Here is a 21,691-nt window from a genome sequence, read left to right as displayed (position 1 = left end):
TATTATAAGAATGTTTCATGTGATGTCTTGGGTGGGTGCTTGTCTTCATAGGAAGAAGGGTTGAAGTTAACATTCCAGAAGCACAGATTGATGGCTAATGGTGTAATGGGAGATGGACACCCACTGTTCCATAAGAAGAAGGGGAACAGGAAAAAGCTAGTAGAGGTAAGTGGTAGGAACTGATTACCTCATGATTAAATTACCTTGTGACTAGATACGGTCTTTTTTTTTTCCCCCCGAGACAGGGTTTCTCTGTGTAGCTTTGCGCCTTTCCTGGAACTCACTCTGTAGACCAGGCTGGCCTCGAACTCACAGAGATCCACCTGGCTCTGCCTCCCGAGTGCTAGGATTAAAGGCGTGTGCCACCACTGCCCAGCAAGATACGGTCTTTTTATCATCAGTAATTGATGGCATTTGGAATTGATGTAGCAAAAGATTTAAATTTCCTAATGACTACCATTGGCCCTGATTCCCTTCCCTCCCCACTCCAAAGAAGTGTATGTGCTCATGGGGGTGGATTCTGGGTTTGCAGCTGGAGGTGGAATGCATGGAAGAGCCTAATCACCTTGATCCGGACCTGGAGACCCGGATCCCTGTCATCAATAAGGTGGATGGTACTTTGCTGGTGGGTGAGGAGGCCCCTCGCCGGGCGGAACTGGAGATGTGGTTACAGGGTCATCCAGAGTTTGCTGTTGATCCCCGATTTCTAGCGGTGAGTGGCAGTTCCATCCAGCTAGGTTTAAAGTTTCTTGGTATTTAGGTGTATGAGATCAAGAAAGCATGCCATATTTTATACCACTGTTTCTGCATCTGCAAAATAAAGAATGGTAACAGCTAGTGTTATTTCCTAGAATCATTCTGAGATTCAAAACACTATAATATCCAGGGACTTCTTAAACTAAGTCTTTAGAAAGTGTTACTGTCAAAACTATTATATAGACCACCCATCCCTCAATTTGGGGGACTAGAACCCTCTAATGGCAGTTTTCCACTGTGACTAATCTTGAGTTACAAACTACAGGTTGATTGTCAAACAAAAGACAGTTTCCTCTAAGCTAACAATTCTTTTCTATTGCAGTATATGGAGGAACGTAGAAAACAGAAGTGGCAGAGATGTAAAAAAAGCAATAAGACAGAATTGAACTGTTTGGGAATGGAACCAGTACAGCCAGCCAACTCTAGAAACGGAAAAAAGGTGAGACTCTAGCACTTTCTCATGCTTTCTGACATACTCTTAGAGGTTCGATGGTGACTCCTCTTCCCCCTGTGTGTTTGGAGTAAATTGCTTCACGCTCACCAGGGTGCTTTCATTGGTCTTTTCAGCTGTAGTACTTTTGGTGTTAAAAGAAGTATCAAGGCTTATCCTTCCTTTCTACATAACTAAGGAATATGTCCTTTATTTCCTTAAAAGTTGAGTGTTTTAAGCAGAATAGTGGTGCATACCTTTTATCCCAGCATTCCCCAGGTGAATCTCTGTGAGTTTGAGGCCAGCCTGATCTATATAGAGTTCCAGACTAGTGAGAGCCACATAGTGAGACCCTGTCTCAAAAAAGGTGGGTGTTTTAGAGTAAATACTAAAGATTATTAAACCCAGTACCTTAAACTTGCTAGATAAAAGACTTCATTGCTGAGTTACATCATCAGCTATATAGTCTTCAAGGTTTTATAATTCCATATACTATAGGAGTAGATGCTACTAGGAAAAATAGTTATGGGATTTCTTAACATACAGGAGATTCAGAATCATTAATAATATGTCAGTAACGGAAATAGCACAAGAAACCACATTTTTTAACTGCCTGTCTTCATGTATGTCCGTGTACCATGTGCATGCCTGCTGCCCTCAAAGGTCAGAAGGGCATCAGATTACCTGGGACTAGAGTTATAGATCATTGTGAGCTGTGTGGATACTGAGAATCCATCCTGAGTCCTGGAAGAACAGCCAGTGCTCTCTTTTTTTTTTTTTTTTTTTTTCCTTTTTTTTAAAGATTTATTCATTTATTTTGTATACAGAAGAGGGCGCCAGATCTCATTACAGATGGTTGTGAGCCACCATGTGGGTGCTGGGAATTGAACTCGGGACCTCTGGAAGAACAGCCAGTGCTCTTAACCTCTGAGCCATCTCTCCAGCCCGTGTGTGATTTTATGTTATATATTGTCATGTATAGTATATATACTATATAGTAGTTTATAATACATATATTATAGTAATTTTCAAATATAAAGGAATTAACTTTAATCGTGTGCATTCAGTTTCACCTATCAACACTTTTGTCCCATGTTAAAAGTGCTGCTAAGCTAAGCCTGATGACCTGTTCAATCCCCAGAGCACAGATAACAGTGGAAGGAGAGAACGACCCATAAAATTGTCCTCTGACTTCCAGATACATCATAAATACACAATAATAATTAACATCTAAAAAGTTGTAGGGCACCACAGGAAATCCATTTTATTTTATTTTATTTTATTTTATTTTATTTTATTTGAGCTGAGGATCGAACCCAGGGCCTTGCGCTTGCTAGGCAAGCGCTCTACCACTGAGCTAAAGCCCCAACCCTCATTTTATGATTAGTACAAAATTACCTTTTTTTCTTTTCTTCCTTTTCTTTCTTTAGAAAGAGATCTTACTATGTTGTCCAGGCTCTCTCCGAACTCCTAGGCCACAGTGATCCTCCTCCTTCTATCTCCTCAGCAGCTGGGACTATACACCTGTGCCTCCTTGCCAGGTACAATTCTCAGTTCTACAGTTCTTACCTCTTAGGTAAGACATTATTACTGAGGCCTCTAAGAATCTAGGCATTATTGTAATCATATTTTGAAAATCCATGCCATAAGTGTTAAATGTTTGCTGCAAGGTGTTTCCATGTTAGCTGAACATTTAAAATTAAGCAGATATAAGATTTATTTTGTTGTAGAGGTTTATTTGTGTGTGCTTTTTTTTGGGGGGGGGGGTTTCGAGACAGGGTTTCTCTGTAGCTTTGGAGGCTGTCCTGGAACTCACAGAGATCCACCTGCCTCTGCCTCCCGAGTGCTGGGATTACAGGCGTGCGCCACCACCGCATGGCTTGTGTGTGCTTTTGTCATCCTCTCCTTTGTTTTTGAGACAGTCTCTCGCTCAGTAGCCCAAGCTGGCTTAGAAATAACTATTTTCCAAGCCATCCTTGGACTCTTGGCAATTCTGTCTTGCCCTCCAAAGGGCATGAGCCACCACACGCAAAGATAGTATGTTTTTAATCAATGGGGGGAAATTTTATTAAATTTGATGAGAAGTTTCCCATAATCATCTTGGAGATCTTAAACTGACCCTGCTCTTATGTGATAGTAGAGGATAATTGTTAATGTCTATGTAGTTGTGCCGTGTTTCATTAGATCATGTCCAGAAGCTGCCATCAGTCTAACTCAAGCACATTCTTCTGTGCATGTACTGATTCATTCACTGTCTTACTCTGACCCCTTGTTGCTAGCTAAGGAAAAAACATTTGTGAAGTAGTTCCCTGCGATAAAGGTATGATGTCTTGTGAAGGGGGAAAACCTGGATTCACATGGCTATCGGTATCAAATTATTGACTTCACCCTCTATCAGAATGCTTCAGCCAGTTAAGTACAGCATTTCTTTCCCCCTTTACCACCAGTGAAACCAAATCTGACCATTGAGCAAGCATTTCTAAGCTAGCTAGGTTTCTGGGTAGGGCCCTATCTTCCCTACCCTCCTACCTCCATTTTATTCTCAAGATAGGGTTCCTCTGTGTAGACCTAGGTGTCCTGGAACTCGCTTTGGAGACCAGGTTGGCCTCAAACTCACAGAGATCCGCCTGGCTCTGCCTCCCGAATGCTGGGATTAAAGAGGTGCGCCACCACCGCCCAGCTTAACCCCCATCTTTTTATTGTCTTCTTTTGTTCCTACCTCACAGGGTCACTATGCTGAAACTGCATTCAACCGGGTTTTGCCAGTGCCTATTGCACCGGAGAACAGCAAGAAACGTGTCCGTAGGACAAGACCAGACCTCTCTAAGATGATGGCCCTAATGCAGGGTGGAAGCACTGGGTCGCTATCTCTGCATAACACCTTTCAGCACAGCAGTAGTAACCTACAGTCTGTGTCGTCTCTGGGTCACAGCAGTGCCACGTCTGCATCTTTGCCTTTTATGCCGTTTGTGATGGGCGGTGCAGCAGCATCCCCTCATGTAGACTCCAGCACCATGCTTCATCATCACCCCCACCATCCCCACCCCCACCACCCCCACCATCCCCACCCCCACCATCACCACCATCACCATCCAGGCTTGAGAACCACTGGCTACCCTTCTTCACCAGCTACTTCACCAGCTACTACCACCTCTGGTACTTCCTTGCGGTTACCAACACTGCAACATGAGGACGATGATGAAGAGGAGGAGGAAGAGGATGATTTATCTCAGGGCTATGATAGCTCAGAAAGGGACTTCTCACTCATCGATGATCCTATGATGCCAGCCAACTCAGACTCCAGTGACGATGCTGATGACTGAAGACCCGCATAGTCCCCATTGCTGGGCGGCTGCTGGATTCTCTTCCTCTGGCCCTTGGACTTTCAAAATGTGGGAGGGGCAGGGAACAATATGGGGAAACCCAAGACTTCAGGAGGTGAAAAGGAAAAGAAAAAAAAAAACTTGTACCCGATTGCTCCCGATTTTGAGAGGATTGGGTGGGCAGGGGAACTCCTAAAAATAATAAATGACCACTTCCTCATTTCTGGGGAAGCAAAGGAGCCTAGAGCAGCTGGTGTGCTCGCCCCTCCCCAGACACCTCCATTAACCACAGACTATGTAGCGCTGGCCCTAGCCTCTGGCAGAGCCTGTTCCTGGCCAAACTGTGGATGCAGCTGGAGGGTCAGGAACTGTTACCTTCCTTCCCCTTGGCATTAATAAATTTAAGTTAATCCTTTTCCATTCTTCCCATGTTCTGTTTGCTCAAACACTATATAAGTACTAATTTTAAGCATGTTGGATAATTTAAACACCACTCTCCTACAATTCAGTAGTTACCACGAATAGAAAATCACTTGTACTCTGAAGGTATATATAATCGTGGATTGTTCCGTTTGCTAAAGCTAGGAAAATGATCCAAGGTAAAGAGGTAAATGTTTTGAGTTGGGCTCCACATTCACAAACGAGGATGAAATTCAAGAATCACCTTTTTTTTTTTTTTTTTTTTTTTTAATTGGCTGAAACAACCATGCTTGGGGAAAGCCAAAGAATGGTGTTGCTTTTTATGCAATACAGCAAAGGTACGGGCCGATAGAAAGAGAAGAGTGCTGTCGTAACTTGGGTCTCCAGGGGAGTGGCAAAAACTGGAGTTCGGAACCCCTCAAACCATTTCTTTCCTTCCATCCTACCACTCACTCTTAAAAGAAGCCTGAATAGTTTTCCTACGCTGCCCTCCACGTAGCTTATTCGCGAAGGTGGGCTCCGTTCTCTGGTTTGCCGTGTTCGGGGTTAGAGCGCCTTCCCTTGTCGTTCACAGCCCTGCCCTAGCGCAAAGCGAGAACTCCGCTCCCTGGCGCCCGGTCGCACGCGGGTCCCGCTCTTTCTGCTCCCCTCCCACCTCCTCCCGCCGCCCCGAGCGCAGAGAGCGCTGAAAGTGGGCGGGTCACGTGACGGCAGCCCGCGGCGGCGGCGGCGGGGAGACGTTCCCCCACCTCCTCCCCGGCCCCGGGCCCCCGCGAACCGACTCCGCACAGTGCGTTCTGTTGACTTCACTTCGCCGACCTTCTCTGTTCCCCTTCCACCCCACCGAGCGAGGAATTTTTCTTTTTTTTTTTTTTTAAAGTATTCGACGCTATTGGGACCCGGAAGCGGAAGGGAGTATCGTGCGGTCGGTACTTCCGGGTCACAGAGAGTGCGGGATTCCGGGCCCGAGCGCGGGTGGCGGAGCTGGGACCTCGCGTGATTCTCGGAGCCCGACGGGAAGCGGCGTCCAGGGCTATGGCTGTGACTCTGGACAAAGACGCGTACTACCGGCGAGTTAAGAGACTGTACAGTAACTGGCGGGTAAGGAGCCCGGCGTCCCCGGGAGCCCCACATCCCATAATAGCCTGCTTCCCGGCGCCCTTTTCCCCTCGGCCAGGAATCTCCGGCTCCGCCGCGCTCCCGCCCGCCCCGGCAGCGTCCCGCTCGCCGCGCCGCGCCGCGCCGCGCCTGCGGGGTCCGCACGCGCCTGGCCCGCCCCGCAGCCACACCGGCCCGCCCAGGTCCCGCCAGAATTACCGTCTGCGGGAAGGAGGGGCGCGAAGGATGTGCCTGCAGCTCTTGGCGCTCTCCGCTTGTGGGCCTCTGCTGGAGTTGAGAAATGGGTGCTCCCGCGCTCCGCGGCTTCGCGTTAGGCCCTGCGTGGGTGATAGACCCCGCGCTGGAGACCTGCGGGCTCTCATGGTTATAAGAATAAAATTACTGGGATGCCTCAAACCTCGTTTCCCGTGTCGGCAGCCTACCCGGGGCACGTGTTCAGGAAAGGGCTGGGGAAGTTCCTGGGCTTCATCAAAGATTGGGCAGTTTTCCTGTTTATAATCGCGCATAATTGAAAACTTCTTATTACCTTTTTGCTAGTAACTTGTTAACAGATGTTTGATTGCCTGGTGTGATACTGCCTGAACGGTATAACATAGGTCTTGGCTCTCAACCTTGTGAGTGAGGGGAAAATATAACCGATAAAGAGAAACTCGAAAAGCTGAAAACACTAGTTTGAGCTTTGGCGACTGTCTTGGTGATTGATCCTCTGCAGTCTGAGCTCGTGCCTATAATCCCAGGATTTTGGAGGCCGATACAGGAAAATCACCAGTTTCAGGCCAGCCTGAGCTTCATAGTGAGTCTGTATCAGCTAGTCGCTAAGTAATTAAGATTGATCCTCTACTGAAGTTGGTTGTTACCTGCCTCTCATCTGAAAAATGCCTGTGTATCTTTTAAGCAAGAGGAATTACATACTGAAAATAAAATAGATTCTCTGTCACTTTACTAAAAGCCAAACTAGATAAATGATCTTTATGGCAAAGTTATATTTGATCAAAAAGAATTTGAGGTTCTGAGAATTGGTCCTACCACCTCGAGCTTTATAGCAAGCACCATTCAGCTATATCCACTATCCAGAAAATATTTTCTCTGGTATTTTCTAGTGGTCATTGTGTCCTGGTATGTTATGCTGATAATCAGAAGTCCTCGTTTCTACCATCAACCCTGAGATAATACACTTTTTAAAAAGTTTGTTTTTTTATGCATATGAGTGTTTTGCCTTCTTGTAAGTTTGTGTACCCCGTGAATGCATTGCCCAAAAAGGCCTGAAGAGGGCGTCAGATACCCTGGAACTGAAGTTAACAGAAGGTTATTTGCTGCTGTGTGGGTCCATGTAAACCCTCATTCTCTGGAAGAGCAAGCAGTGCTCTTAACCACTGAGCATCTCTCCAGCTTTTGGGGGGGACAGGACGATTGATGTTTTCTGTAGTCTCAGAGTTCATCAAGGTATTTCATTTTAAGGTTGTTAAAAACATTTCTTAATTATAATTTTTGTAGCATGACCTAAATCAAGCACAGCATCTCACTTTTGAGTAGAAATACCTGACACATTAAACCTTTGCCTGAAAGTCATCCTTTGTTGTCGTGTCCTGAGGCTTTGTTGTAGGAAGCCCTCCCACTTCAAGCATGGAACATAAGTCTTTAAATGGTGAATTGTTTGCATACAATTTATGCATCTGCTGTGCTATAAGTCATCAGAATACCTACTACAATGTCAATGATATGAGTATGGTTATTGTCTTGAATAGGTTTTTTTTTTTTTTTTTAATGATGTTCAGAGTAGATGTGATCCCTTTTTTCCTCTCAAATATTTTCAATCTGAATTAAGTTGAATCCAGTTGAACTCATGGATATAGAAGGCTGATTCTGCTGTCATTTTGGAGATCAGAAAATAGTCTCTGCCAGAATTTGGGGTATAGTTCGGTGGCAGAGAATGCTTACCTAATGTCTGGGGTCCTAGGTTGGACCCTCAACACCATGAAGTTCTCTAAAAAAGAAAGAAATTACGCAGGAGACCTTCATAATGCCTAGACCTTACTGCTCTTATCATTAAAAAAAAAGTGTATGGGTATGGGTGCCACAGCTTACATGTAGAGGTCGGAGGATGAACTTTGTCGAATTGTTTCTCTTTACCCACTTTTATTTGGGTTCTGGAGATTGAACTGAGTTTGCCAGGCTCCTATAGCAAGCGCCTTTATCTACCGAGCAATCTCACCAGCCCATTTTTCATAGTTCTTAAAACATCTGAACCTAATCCAGCCTTACCTTTTCTATTTTCAACATTAGAGCTGCTAAGAATAAAATATGTTTGCAATATCTGTCTTGGTTTTGCTTTAGGAAATCATAGGTGGTAATGATAGATCATGAAAGTGGGCTACAGGTTTGTCCAGTGTCTTTTCTATTTACTGGGTACCTATTTAAAGATTTCAAGCCTATTCATTGTTGTTACTGTTTTTCATCATTAACATGATTTATACTGCTTGGGAGGGGGCAGAAATCCTTCCTGGGTTTCTGGCTGTTTTGAGGATTAGGGGCACTGGTCAAGCATCTTCTAATAATTTGAGAAATATTTTATTAGAACATCCTGTGAGTAGACCTTGACTCTCCTCATCAGCCTTTTGTCCTGAAGAATTACATGAAGTTCCAGAATTGCAGCTGTTTTCAAAAGAAACACTGATTCAATGCATTTGTTCATGTAGTTATTTGCCAGCTGTCATGCTTGGGGTAATGGTAGCTGTGACCCCCAAAAGAAGGTCTGCTACAGTGAGAATGGGTCTGCCATAGTATCAGATCTTCTGTGCTGCTTTCTGCCTTTTGCTGAGATTCCATTATAGCTGTTTTTTCTTTTTCTGGATTTTCTCTGAGTAGTCAGCTGTTTTCATGGTTTGAGAAGGTTCTTTGGGGGTGGGGGTGTAGAGAGTTCCTGTGTTACTTCCAGCAAAGCACTGAGTTATTTGATTTACCTCCCCCTGTTGGTTTTCTGTTAGGGTTCTGTGGCCTGACAGGATAAGAAAACAGTAAACCACCCGGGAGATGGTAGCACATGCTTTTAACCCCAGCATGCAGAAGGCAGATGGGCAAATCTCTGTAAGTTCGAGGCCAGCCTAATCTACAAAGATAGTTCCAGGAAAACCTCCTTGGGGCTAGGGGAGGCTCCCAGAGATTCGTGTACCTCCCCTCCCGGAGTTGAGATTAAAGCACCACTCCTGGCACCAACAGGTTTCTTGTCAGTCTTTTAGTCTAGAGTTCTCAAACTTCTGTTTTACTCATTTACTTTTTTAAGCCTTGCTCCCTTTTCATCCTGTTTCCTCAGCACAGGTTGCTCTTTGGGCCTGTTGAGTCATATGCTGTTACAATGCTGGGTTACCTCTGTTCTTTTCTTAGTCCTTGTTTTTTTATATATGGGTGTTTTGCATGCATATGTGTCTGTCTGTGCATGTGCCCACTGTATGCATGCAGTGCCTGTGGTGGCCAGAAACTGGAACTGGAGTTGCAGACAAGTTGTAAGCTACCATGTGGGTCCTCTGCAAGAGCAACAAGTGCTCTTTTTGGCAGGAAGGGTAAGTAAAAGCTTATGATTTTATTGTCTTAATAACAAGATCAGCATAGAGCTGGACTGCTTGGCCCTTTTCTCTTCTTGTCTCCTCTCAGTTCAAAATGCTTGCATGTCTTTCCAGCCAGCATTCCTTAGATCTATCTGTACTTGGGCTCAGCACACTCAAATCTCAGCACAGTCTTCCTTGTAGTTTTCGCCTTTTTGTGGAAAATATGCTTAGTCTGCCCACCGTGGCCACTCCATTCCCTGTCATCATGCCACTTTCCCCAGGCAGACAGAGAGCCCTGACCCTTCTTTCACCCTGTCGCTTTGTGGGGCTGGTACTTGCCTCGTTTCTTGCAGATCTTAGGAATGTTGGTCATGTTTTTGTGAGTGGTGTTGGCACAGAAAGTGCAACAACCACTAAGCCATCTCTCCAGCTCCCTGACCCCTGGTTTTGGTTTTGAGAACATTTTATCCAAAGGTTTTTAAGAAGGGTGGGAAGAATGTAAATTTCTCAAGTCTTTTCATATTTTTAAAATGTGTTATTTTATGTGATAGGTAGCTTTCTACCACTCTTAACAAAAACAAGCTGAGATAACTTTTTTTGTTGTTTCTTTTTGTTTTTTGAGACAGGGTTTCTCTGTGTAGCTTTGGTGCCTGTCCTGGATCTCACTCTGTAGACCAGGCTGGCCTCCCGAGTGCTGGGATTAAAGGCGTGCGCCACCACCACCCGGCTCTGAGATAACTTCTAATGAGAAAAGCTCATGTTTTCAGAGGTCTAGTCCATTGTTATGTGGTCTCATTCCTTTTGGCATTATGACAAATGAGTGTACAACACATGACCAAAGAGGCCTTTCATCTCTTAGCACCCTGAAAATGAAGAAGGGGAGGGATCAAGGTTACAGGATCTGCTTCAGTGGCACCCCTTACCTAACTTCCTTCCACTAGACCCACCTCCCAAAGTGTATATGTGAGTGTCTACATGTGTATTGTGAACCACTTGCATGCCTGGTACTCACAGAAGACAAAAGAGAGGGTCAGATCTTCTGAAACTGGAGTACAAATGGTTATGAGCCATCAAGTGGCTGCTGGGAACTAACTGGACTGTGTTCTGGAAGAGCTGCCATTGCTCTTATTTGCTGAGCCATCTCTCCAGCCCACTTTGGATTAATGACACAGTAGGTAAGAGCATTCACTTTGCCAAGGTTAAGCTGGTTCCCCACCAATCCCAACTGAGAGCCCTATAGCTAGTCAGGGCCTGAAGAAAATGATCCAAAGTTCAAAAAACTCTCGGTTGAGGAAGCTCTGCAGAATGTTTTTAGTGACCACTGAAGTGTTGATGTGGTGGTTTTATGTTGGAGAGATCATAGGCAAGCATGACATTGTTAGCAATAACATTTGAAGTCCTTCCAGACTTTAACATCTGATTAATATTTGATGTGTTATTTGAATATTCATAGACTGTGAGCAGATCTGTCCAGAGGAAAAGAATTTAATAGATAAAATTCCTAGGTTAAACAGGGTATGGTGGAGTCATGCTTTAATCCCAGCTTTTAGGAGAGGCAGATGCAGGCACATCTCCATGAGTTCCAGGCCAGCCAGGGCTACATAGTGAACTTTCTCTCTCTCCCTCTGTCTCTTTTTTTTTTTTTTTTTTTTTTTTTAAGGTTGAAAATAATTTTCTGCTCAGGATTTTGGAGGTACCATTTTGTCATTCGGGCTTTTAGTATTCCTTTTGGAGAAAGCCTGGTATTCTGTTTTGAAATTTTGTAATAGTGTGTTGTTTGAATGTTTGAATAGTGTTTTGTCCAGTAATTTTATACATTTGGGTTAAAACTTGCATTTTGTCTTTTATTTTTACTTCCAGGAACTGTATATTAACTTGATTTTTCCATCTTCAATGAGTTGCTTTTTTCTTGTGCTGTTTATTTCTAGCAGCTCTTGCCCTTATTCATAACTCATGTGTTTACTACACCCTCTGTACTTACAACAGCTTGTCAGTCTTGGACTACAAGTTGGTGCTGTTCAATGAGAGTGGAGCTGAAAATCCCGTCAGTCACATTGTAGCTTTTGATGAGATGCAGCACACTGCTTACATGGTTTTACATGTTTGTGGTGATTTAAAAAAAAAAATCTACTGGGCAGCAGTGGCACATACCTTTAATCCCAGCTTGGGGGGGGGGGGGCAGTGGCACGTGGATCTCTGAGTTCAAGGCTAGCTTGGTCTACAAAGACAGCCAGGGCTACAGAGAAACCTCGCCTCAAAATAAATAAATAATCAAACAAACAAATAAATCCTTATGTGCTACTAGTCCTGTGAAGTGTAGCGCATGCAATAATGTTTAGTAGAAGACACTTGGTAGTTGGTGATGGTGTTACTGGTTGTGTATTTGTTACACTATGTTTTTAGCATTGTTTTGGTGTTTGGGGTAGGAGCAGGGACTCCTGGAACTCACAGCCATCATCCTGTCTCAGTCTTCCAGAGTGATGGAGTTATATAAGCATGCACTACCCCACTCATGACAGCTCTCAACCAACTACAAGTCAGATTCCAAGGGGTTCATTGTCCTCTCTTTGGCCTTCACGGGCCCCAGACACAAGCGTTGTGTGCAAACACAGAAGCAAACAGAGCACCCATACTTTTTATTATGTCTCAGAGACATGGTATTCCACATCTGTGATCACAGGTCTTGGGAAGGGGAAACATTAGGAGTTCAAAGTCATCCTTGATTACATAGGAAAGTTTGAGGCTGCCTTGAGCTGCATAAGATCCTGTCTAGAAGAGAAAAGGGGAAGAAAAACTCACTGTAAAACAGTGTGTTTGTGTGCCTTATTTTATTTGTGTGGGTGTTTTGCCTGCATGTATGTCTGTGTACCTTTTGCATACCTGGTGCCTAAGGAAACCAGAAAAGAACATTGGCTCCCCCAGAACTGGAGTTACAGATAGTTGTGAGTTGTGGGTGTTGGGGATTGAACCTTGTCCTCTGAAAAAACAACCACCACTCCTAATCACTGAGCCATCTCTCCAGCGCCACCACACTTCTTTTTGGTTTTTCGAGACAAGGTTTCTCTCTGTAGCCCTAGCTGTCCTGGAACTTAGTCTGTAGACCAGGCTGGCCATGAATTCAGAGAGATCCACCTGCCTCCATCTCCCAAGTGCTGGGATTAAAGACATGCACCATCACTGCCTGGCACTGCTACACTACTTAATCTCAGCAAGAGTCTTATGTTCAAGTGTTTGACTTGTACCATCTCTATACCAACTAACTTTGGGAGAACATACTGTGATGTTCATAAAGTGATATCACCTAATGCTCATTTCTCATCAGTTGTACCTCTACTTGATTTCTTCCTCTTATGGAGTCTTTTAGTGAAAGATTTTCAGGTCTGTCTTGTTTACTTCCTGTAGGCATACCTATATGGTATCTCACAAATTTTGTAGATCTAAGAAACCAAAATGAAAGTCAAGCATGTTCATGCATACCTATAATCCAGCACTTGGGAAGCTGAGTACGAGGGTCTCGTGCCACATAGGCTACAGAGTGAGACCTTATTTTAAAGAAAAAAAATAAATTGGAGTCTGTCTCTCCACATTAACAAGAAGGTGTTAAGGCACTGAAAGCTGTGTGAAGGGGTCCTCTCTGCAGTGAGCAGATTGGCTGTGTTTAGTCCACAGAGAACCACCAGATGTCAGTATTTAAGTGTTTGGTTTGGTTTTTTCCCAGACCAGTAAGGTTCAAAGTTGAGCATTTCTTATTTGGCTCATCTCTTACTTGTTTACAAGTATTGTTATATAGAATGCAGAATTGGTGTGAACTTTCTGATAATTTAGAACATCTCTTCTGCTGCGTCTAGTATCTGAGCTGAGCACTTTCAAGTACACCTAATGCTTCAGTAGGTGGTTTCTAATGAAAATTAATTTATTTTAAAAAGGGATTAGATCAGGGCTCCTAAGAATTGGAGATGGGTCTGAACCCTGTCAGCCCTGCTCTTACCTACAGACCCCAACCCGCATCTGTCATACTTAGTATCTCCTGAGATTCTGTGAGACCTCTTACCAGTTTCTTCCCAATGGAGAGCTTGCTAGTCATTCACTCCAGGTGTACCTAAGCTCTGCCCGCTCTTCTGAAAAACTATTGAACTCTTAGCATTATTTTTTAGATGATTCTGTGTATCAGTATAAACAGAAAAGCATGTCACTTGTCAAAAATAAAAGTAATGTAAGTGCCACTGTTATAACAAATCATAGCAAATGTTAGGGACCAGCACAAGCATATACATTCTTAGTCTGACAAAGATTAAAAGAACACTGAAAACTATGTAACTTTTATTCTGGGTTTGAATATTTGAAGTAATACCATTTCCCTCTAAGCTGCACAAGTTTTCATAACCTGGCACACTGTATTTTTGCTGGTTGTGTATGATGACTAATCTTGAGAGCAGTAACATTACCTTTCTGCTTTGCACGGAGAGTTTTGGTTAAGAGCCATTTTAGTCTTTTTTTTTTTCCAGCTGAGGACTGAACCCAGGGCCTTGCACTTGCTAGGCAAACACTCTACCACTGAGCTAAGTCCTCAACCCCCATTTTCGTCTTTAAGAGACATAAATACTGATATAATGATTCCTGTAAGCTAAACAATATTACGAGCACATTAACTCTTGTAATTCTCAGGACAACAATTCAGAAGATAAGGATTGTAGAGTTCAGAAAGTTTAAGTCAAAATTAAGTGAGGTTGTGGTTTAAAACCCAACAGTCTGATCTTAGGAGTGTTTGTTCAGTACACATACTGTTTCTCTAAATGTATAATATACACCAGCAACTTCATATCCATTACTTGGAATTGCCGAAAGAAATTAATTCAGGATGCTGAGGTAGAAGAAGCATAAATTCAAGACCAAATTTAGTTACATAGTGAAATCTTGTCTTAAAATAAAATAAATCACCAATACTAATATCCTATCTGATAAAGCTTATCAGAGACTTTTAAATCTTCTGGTTAAAAACCAGAAACCTCCCAATAAAGCTTTCCAAATAAATTTTTAATAAAACTTAGTATGTGTGGTTTTATTAGATTTTAACAGTTTACTAGTCATCAGGAAAATGCACATTGAAACCCTGTTCCAGTTAGGATGCAGTTATCAAAAATGCAACATACCAGCAACAATGGGAGGAACAGGAAGTCTCAGATACCGTTGGTGGGACTAAATTAATGTGGCCATTATGCAGAATGGTATCGAAGAGCTGCCATATGATACTGCTATCCCTCCTCTCGATGTGTCTAAAGGAAATGAAAACCATGTATCAGGAAAACACCTGCACTCATGTTTGCAGCCCGCTCACAACAGCCAGAATATACAGTCAGCCTACATGTCTATCCAAGGGTGAACGCGTAAGAAAAATATGGTATATAAACAAATGGAATGTTACTCAAGACAGAAAAGGCTAGGTATGGCAGCACACACCGTAACAATTGCCAGCGGCAGGAAGATAGTAAGTTCAAGTCTAGCCTGAGCTACACAGCATGAGTGTGTCTTTCAAAGAAAATAGAGAGCTAGAGAGATGGCTCTGTGATTAAGATTGCTTGCTGCTTTTTCAGGGAATTTGAGTTTGCTTTCCAGCACCCAAATCAGACAGCTTACAACTACCTGTAACTAACTCCAGGAGATCTAAATGTTGTTTTAAAAGAAAATAACTAAATTCTGCCACAGAATTATTTGATTTAACATTATGGTAAATGAAATAAGCCATACTCAGATAACATACATACTACATATCCTCTCATATGGAGGCTTAAAGGTCTACCTGAATGATGAATAGTGGTAACTTTTGGTTCGGAAAGGCAGAGGAGGGTGGATGACAGGTACCAAATCAAGGAGGATTATGGTCTGGTGCCCTGCAATACGGTGGGATGTTGGTCAGAATACCTGTTCATATTTTAGGAAAATATAAAAAAGAGAAGAGGTTGAAAGCTCTGGGAAAGCCATAATTGCCATGCTTTTGTTACTGTGGAGCTTTTAAGAGTGGTTAGTAGTCAGAAGACTTGTGCATCTCAGTGTCAAACTAAAAGCTATACAGTTCAATGTGATGCTGGACAAGCACAATTCAGTGAGGAACTGAATACAGATGTGTGCAGAGAGTTCAGTGGGGTGGAAAGATGGCTCCATGTTATTAAGCCCTTATAATAATTCAGTAACATAAATTGTGTGGTTGCACAAGCCTTTAATCCCAGCACTCAGGAGGCAGAGCCAGGCGGATCTCTGTGAGTTCAAGTCCACCCTGGTCTATAGAGTGAGTTCCAGGACCAAAGGCAACAAAACTACACACAGAAACCCTGTCTCGAAAAACCAAAAACAATAAATAAATTGTATGACAATCTAAATAGGCCTTTCACCCAAAAAAGGTACAGTTACAAGATAACATATCATTAACTACCAGGGAAAATCAAATTAACAACAGTAAGATACTAGTTTATACAGAGAAGGCTCAGTAAAGGTGTTCACTGCCAAGCCTAACAACCTGAGTTCCATCCTCGGGGCCCATGCACTAGAAGGAGAGGACCCTATACAGTCTAGTAAAGAACATAACAGAAAACAGTTACTAGAGAGCCATCGGGTAGTTCCTTGGAGAGTGAGAGGTGGGGTTACCATCTGACCAAGCAGTTCCTCTCCTGAACATTTACTCAAGATAGCCGTATGCTAACAAAAGTATTTATACTAGCTCAAAAGTAGAAACAGTATGCAGAATGGCTCATCAGGTAAAGGTACTTGCTGCACAAGCCTGGGAATCTGAGTTTAGTTCCTGAATTGAACAGTGGACCACTCCTAAAAGTTCTCCTAGTTCACATGGCATCCCATGTACACTCCAGCCCACACTTATCACATACACAACACCTAAAAAAATTAAAGCAGGAATTTCCAAAATGTTAAAGCAACTAACTGCTGGTTGGTTAAATAAACTGAAGTGTATCCACATAATGAAATAATTTGGCTGTATTCATTAAGTGTTTTCTGTGCAAACATGAGACCTAAGTTCAGATCCTTAGCACGCAGGTAAAAGCCAATGCATCAGTGTGTCTCTATCCCAGTGCTGAGAATGGGGAGTTTAGATAGACAGCCAGCCTGGCTGAATCAGTGAGCTCCAGGTTAAGGGAGACCAGAGCCCAAAGAATAAGGTTGTACACAAGGGAGGGGGAAGTAGAGGATATCTGTAAGTTTGAGACCACAAACTTGCAGGCCAAGTCTTTAAAATAGACGAAGGTTGAGAGCAGTTCAGGAAGACACTCAACACATCAACCTCTGGTTTCTACATGTGCCCCTACACAGTGAAATACTGATGATATTAAAACAGATGAACCGTAAAAGCATGTTAAGTGAAAGAAATCACACACACAAACACTGCATACCAATGATAGTACTATATGAAATGTCCAGAGAAGGCAAATCATTAGAAACAGACTAGTAATTTCCTAAAGTTGGAGAGGAAGCAAAGAGAAGTGAAAATGATTGCTAATGAGTAAAAGATTTCTTTTTGAAGAAATGAAGGTGTTCTGAAGTTTGATGGTGGTGATGTTTCCATATCTGAGTATGTGCTGAAAATGGGTGGCTTTTATTGTGTGTGAATGTATTTCAAAGCTAAGTTTTTAAAGAGGTAACTTAATAGTTGTTATCAAGCATGCATGTCAGATTTCTGTTACGAAAAATTGTACCTTAGGCAGATAGTGAAATCTATATTTCTGTTACTGGTATGTAAAAAATAATAAGGTTCTGGGAAGATGCACTTTTTCTGCAGGCATGAGGACCTGACTTCAAATCCTCAGCACCCACATAAAAAGGTCATCATAGACACATATGCTTTTAACTTCAGCATTGGGGCACAGAGATAGGTGGATCCCAAGAGCTCGACACATGGCCAGCCTAGTCAAATTGCAAATTTCTGGTTTAGTGAAAGGCCCTGTTTCGAAACAGTAAGACAAATCAATAGATGACACCCTATATCCTGCTCTAGCCTCCAGGAATACATACACAAAGAAAGTAATTAAATTATCCTCTCTTTTCAGAAAGGAGAAGATGAGTATTCCAGTATTGATGCCATTGTTGTATCTGTGGGTGTTGATGAAGAAATTGTGTATGCCAAGTCAACTGCCTTACAGGTAAGAGGCTTACAGCATTTAGTTCCTGGGTCTAGTATGTAGCTCAGTATTAAAAGATGTGCTTAATATTTGGGAAGCTCTGTACTTGATCTCCAGCTTAATCAGTTAGTCCCATCACCTTTGTTGAGGTTCTCAGTGGTACTAACTTACAGGTCAGAGTAGATGTAGAATGTCTTGACTTTATCACTGAGTAGAATCTACGGAAAGGAGTATGTGGATCAAATGTATTTAATTGCATATAACAGTTTCCTGCTATTCCATTTTGCTCATAGGAAGTAGCTACTGGAGCTTTGTTCTTTCTTTCTTTACTCTGAGCAGAAATACAGAGAAAGGAAAACTAACAACCTTCCTGTTTTAAAGTGGCTTACTTGGAGTCTGATACGTGTACTTATTTCTTATTCACCAAGGTATAATCTAGTAACCAGCCATACTTACTGACAGAAAGGGTCAGAAATAGAGTCTTGCTGTGCATTCTGCCTTGATTTTAAATGAATGAAGAAAGACATGAATAGTTGTAGTCAGCTGCAGTCTCCAAGAAGATAAAATGCTCACTTTACTGGAGGTGTGCCAGTCTCTGATGCTACGTGTTTCTGTTCTGAGCAGTGACAAGTAGCTCCCATAGCATAAGTTCTCTGGAGCTTAGCATTCATAAGGCTCTGGACACCCTTCATTGTGAGGGAAAAGTAAAGGACACACAAATTGTCCAAATGATTTGATATTTTTTACAGTATTTTGTTTTGTTTTGGGTTCTTTGTTTATTTTGTTTGTTTGTTTGTTTCAGAGAGACAAGGTTTTTCCGGTGTAGCCCTGGCTATCCTGGATCTCACTCTGTAGACCAGGCTGGGCTCGAACTCACAGATATCTGCCTGCCTCTGCCTCTCCATGATTTGATGTTTTTAACTATGAAATACTTTAAGCACGTAAAAGCAGGTGGAATCATATGTCTCACACACGCACCCATGTACCCGTTCAGCGCCTATTCTTCAACCCTTGATCCAGACTTTTGTATCCACATCAAAGCTGCTCCGTCCTAGATTTTAAAGTTAACCTGGATATCTTATTTTATCAATAAATATGTTTATCTATGATACTTTTATTACTGTTGTTTTTTTCCATAGACATGGCTCTTTGGTTATGAACTAACTGATACAATCATGGTCTTCTGTGATGACAAAATCATCTTCATGGCCAGCAAAAAAAAGGTGGAGTTTTTGAAACAGATTGCCAATACTAAAGGAAATGAGAATGCTAATGGAGCCCCTGCCATAACACTGCTCATCAGAGAGAAGGTTAGCACCAATAAATAATGTTAAGCGCTGACTACAAACAAGTGCCTTGGGGACTTTTAAAATGCATGAAAGAAGGCCAGACATGGTGGAACTGTACACCTCTAATCCCAACCCTTGGGAGACAGAGACAGGCGGAACAAGCAAACAAAAGATGAGAAAGGCTGTAGCTGTGATGACATATTTGCTGTGCCTTCAGTTGGGTAAAAGGAGAAGAGCTCTGAAACTGTTAGCTTGGCAGCAGTGGAATGAGCTGAGGAGTCTAGTGAGCAATACTAACTTGATTGACCATTTTTTAGGATGCTGTTTGTTTCCATTGCAGTAACTAATTAGAGCTCATAACCTAAAAATCCCTAAGAAAACTTAGATGTACTCATTTCTCAGAATTTTCTGAGTATTTGAGTTTTCATTTTCAGTCTTTTTTCTAAAGCAAGAGAAGAGTCTTGTCAAAATGTCCAAAGAAAATGTCTGTCAGCATTGGCTATGTGATAGTCTGCTCTTAAGAAATGGGTGTAGCTCAGAAAACATCCTTTCTAGGGTTTAGATTATTACTCTCTGCTTGTTGATAGGAAGAAAATAGAAGTCTAATTCTTCAATTAACATTTCCTTTCCTGTGGCATTGATAGAATGAAAGCAATAAAAGCAGCTTTGACAAAATGATTGAAGCCATTAAAGAAAGCAAGAATGGCAAGAAAATTGGAGTGTTCAGCAAAGACAAGTTCCCTGGAGAGTTCATGAAGAGCTGGAGTGACTGTCTCAATAAGGAGGGCTTTGACAAAGTAGGTGTTCTTTGGGAGCAGCACATTAAAAGGGAGACGGGAGGTGGAGTGGGCTTCCCTCACCGTGGAGGGTTTCCATTTGGGAAAACCCATGTTCATTCACATTTCTGTTTTCCATGTCCTTTGGCTAAGTACTATTCCAGTTTAATTTTCACTTAAAAATAAGGCATTCAGAAGCAGTGCAGCCACATTAGGTAACCCACATTAGATAGTTGAGAAAATTTCTTATCCAGAAATGGTTTTGGGGTCATCTTTTCTCTGCCTTCCTGCCTTTCTTCCTTCAGCATTTACAATCACCTTTAGAAGGATGAATTTATGTCCTAAGTGCTACATTAGCTTAATGTCTCATAGAATATACGTGTGTTCTAAGAGGGATTTGTACAGTGTTTAGTCAGTTCAGGAAGAGACTGAGCATCCTGATTAGATGGCATTGCTGTGGCTGTGTTGAGCGGCTGGGTTTGCACTAGAGCTTCAGACTTTGCCTGCAGGTAGATATCAGTGCTGTTGTGGCGTACACCATTGCTGTGAAGGAGGATGGCGAGCTCACCTTGATGAAGAAAGCAGCCAGCATCACCTCTGAGGTCTTCAACAAATTCTTCAAGGAAAGAGTCATGGAAATAGTGGATGCAGATGAGGTAATGAAATAGTATTCAGCTTGTAGCACATTTTCAGTTTTTGTTTTGTTTTTTACTTCTTTTGACGTTAGTAACTATGCTATCTCTCCTTCAAAATAAGTAAACATGTACTGTGGTTTATTAAAGCTGTTATTTTACTGGAGAATCTTAGAAAGCTATGGATACATGTAAGCTCTACATTTCTCTTTTTTGTTTGTTTGTTTGTTTGTTTGTTTGTTTTTTAAGACAGGGTTTCTCTGGGAAACAGTCCTGGCTGTCCTGGAACTCACTCTGTAGACCAGGCTGGCCTCAAACTCACAAAGATCCGCCTGCCTCTGCCTCTGCCTTCTGGGTACTGGGTTTAAAGGTGTGCGCCACCACCACCCATGCCTTCAGATGACACATTAAAAATCATGCACTTCTGCATGCTACCCTCCAGTGAGTGTTACTGTATTTCTGCATACTTTAGAAAGTTCGACATAGCAAATTGGCGGAGTCTGTGGAAAAAGCCATCGAAGAGAAAAAATACCTAGCCGGGGCAGACCCTTCTACAGTGGAAATGTGTTACCCTCCTATCATTCAGAGTGGTGGCAACTATAATCTCAAATTCAGTGTAGTGAGGTAAGTGTGGAAACTTCATACTATAATGACCAGAGCATTCTAACCTGTTGTTTACTTTTCCAAAAAGTCAAAAAAGACAGAATAACTAATCTGCTTTACTTTAATCTTACCATGTAAATGTGTATTCATTACTTCTTCCATTAGCATTTGATAATAAACATTTTTTGTCCTAATTATTAAATATGCTAGAAAGGGGGACTGGAAAGATAGTTCAGTAAGAGCACGTATTGTTGCTCTATCTTGAGGACCAGAGTTGAAATACCACCACCTACATCAGACAGCTCACAAACACTTCTATCAGCTCCAAGGGTCAGTCAGGGGCCTCCTTGACACATACATATAACAAAAATGTTTTTAAATGCTAGAAAAGTCAAATGTGGCATATGCCTTTAGTCCTAGCCCTTGAGAGGCAGAGGCAAGTAGATCTCTAAGTTCAAGGCCAGCCGGAGTTACAGAGAGAGACCCTGGTGGGTAGTGCTAGAAAATGCAAAATAAACTGCAAGAAATTAAAAGGTTAGGTATACCATTGAGTGATTCCTTTTTAATATATATATTTTTTCAAAACAAGGTTTCTCTGTATAGCTTTGAAGCCTGTCCTGAACTTGCTCTGTAGACCAGGTTGGCCTCAAACTCACAGAGATCCACCTGCCTCTGCCT

At 42.3% G+C, this 21,691-nt stretch overlaps 2 protein-coding genes and 1 pseudogene across 3 annotated transcripts in view; 2 read left to right on the top strand and 1 right to left on the bottom strand.

Annotated features, from left to right (window-relative positions):
* Window positions 1-4,929, top strand: part of Chd8 (chromodomain helicase DNA binding protein 8) — a 69,628-nt gene extending 64,699 nt beyond the window's left edge. For both annotated transcript variants that reach the window (XM_036199156.1, XM_036199158.1), the window contains exons 35-38: window positions 52-165; window positions 533-712; window positions 1,079-1,195; window positions 3,913-4,929. In XM_036199156.1, coding sequence (XP_036055049.1) covers window positions 52-165; window positions 533-712; window positions 1,079-1,195; window positions 3,913-4,509 — 1,008 coding nt within the window. In that variant the 3' untranslated portion in view covers window positions 4,510-4,929. The remainder of the gene's footprint in view (window positions 1-51; window positions 166-532; window positions 713-1,078; window positions 1,196-3,912) is intronic.
* Window positions 4,930-5,838: 909 nt separating this feature from the next.
* The window catches only part of Supt16h (SPT16 homolog, facilitates chromatin remodeling subunit), a 35,686-nt gene continuing 19,833 nt past the window's right edge, over window positions 5,839-21,691 (top strand). The window contains exons 1-6 of the mRNA XM_036199161.1: window positions 5,839-6,030; window positions 17,642-17,734; window positions 18,853-19,023; window positions 19,647-19,799; window positions 20,288-20,434; window positions 20,883-21,034. Coding sequence (XP_036055054.1) covers window positions 5,965-6,030; window positions 17,642-17,734; window positions 18,853-19,023; window positions 19,647-19,799; window positions 20,288-20,434; window positions 20,883-21,034 — 782 coding nt within the window. The 5' untranslated portion in view covers window positions 5,839-5,964. The remainder of the gene's footprint in view (window positions 6,031-17,641; window positions 17,735-18,852; window positions 19,024-19,646; window positions 19,800-20,287; window positions 20,435-20,882; window positions 21,035-21,691) is intronic.
* Window positions 9,646-9,963, bottom strand: LOC118591143 (annotated as a pseudogene).

This window comes from Onychomys torridus, chromosome 9 (assembly GCF_903995425.1).
Source record: "Onychomys torridus chromosome 9, mOncTor1.1, whole genome shotgun sequence".
Classification (NCBI taxonomy): domain Eukaryota; kingdom Metazoa; phylum Chordata; class Mammalia; order Rodentia; family Cricetidae; genus Onychomys; species Onychomys torridus.
This window is presented reverse-complemented; position numbering and strand designations above follow the sequence as displayed.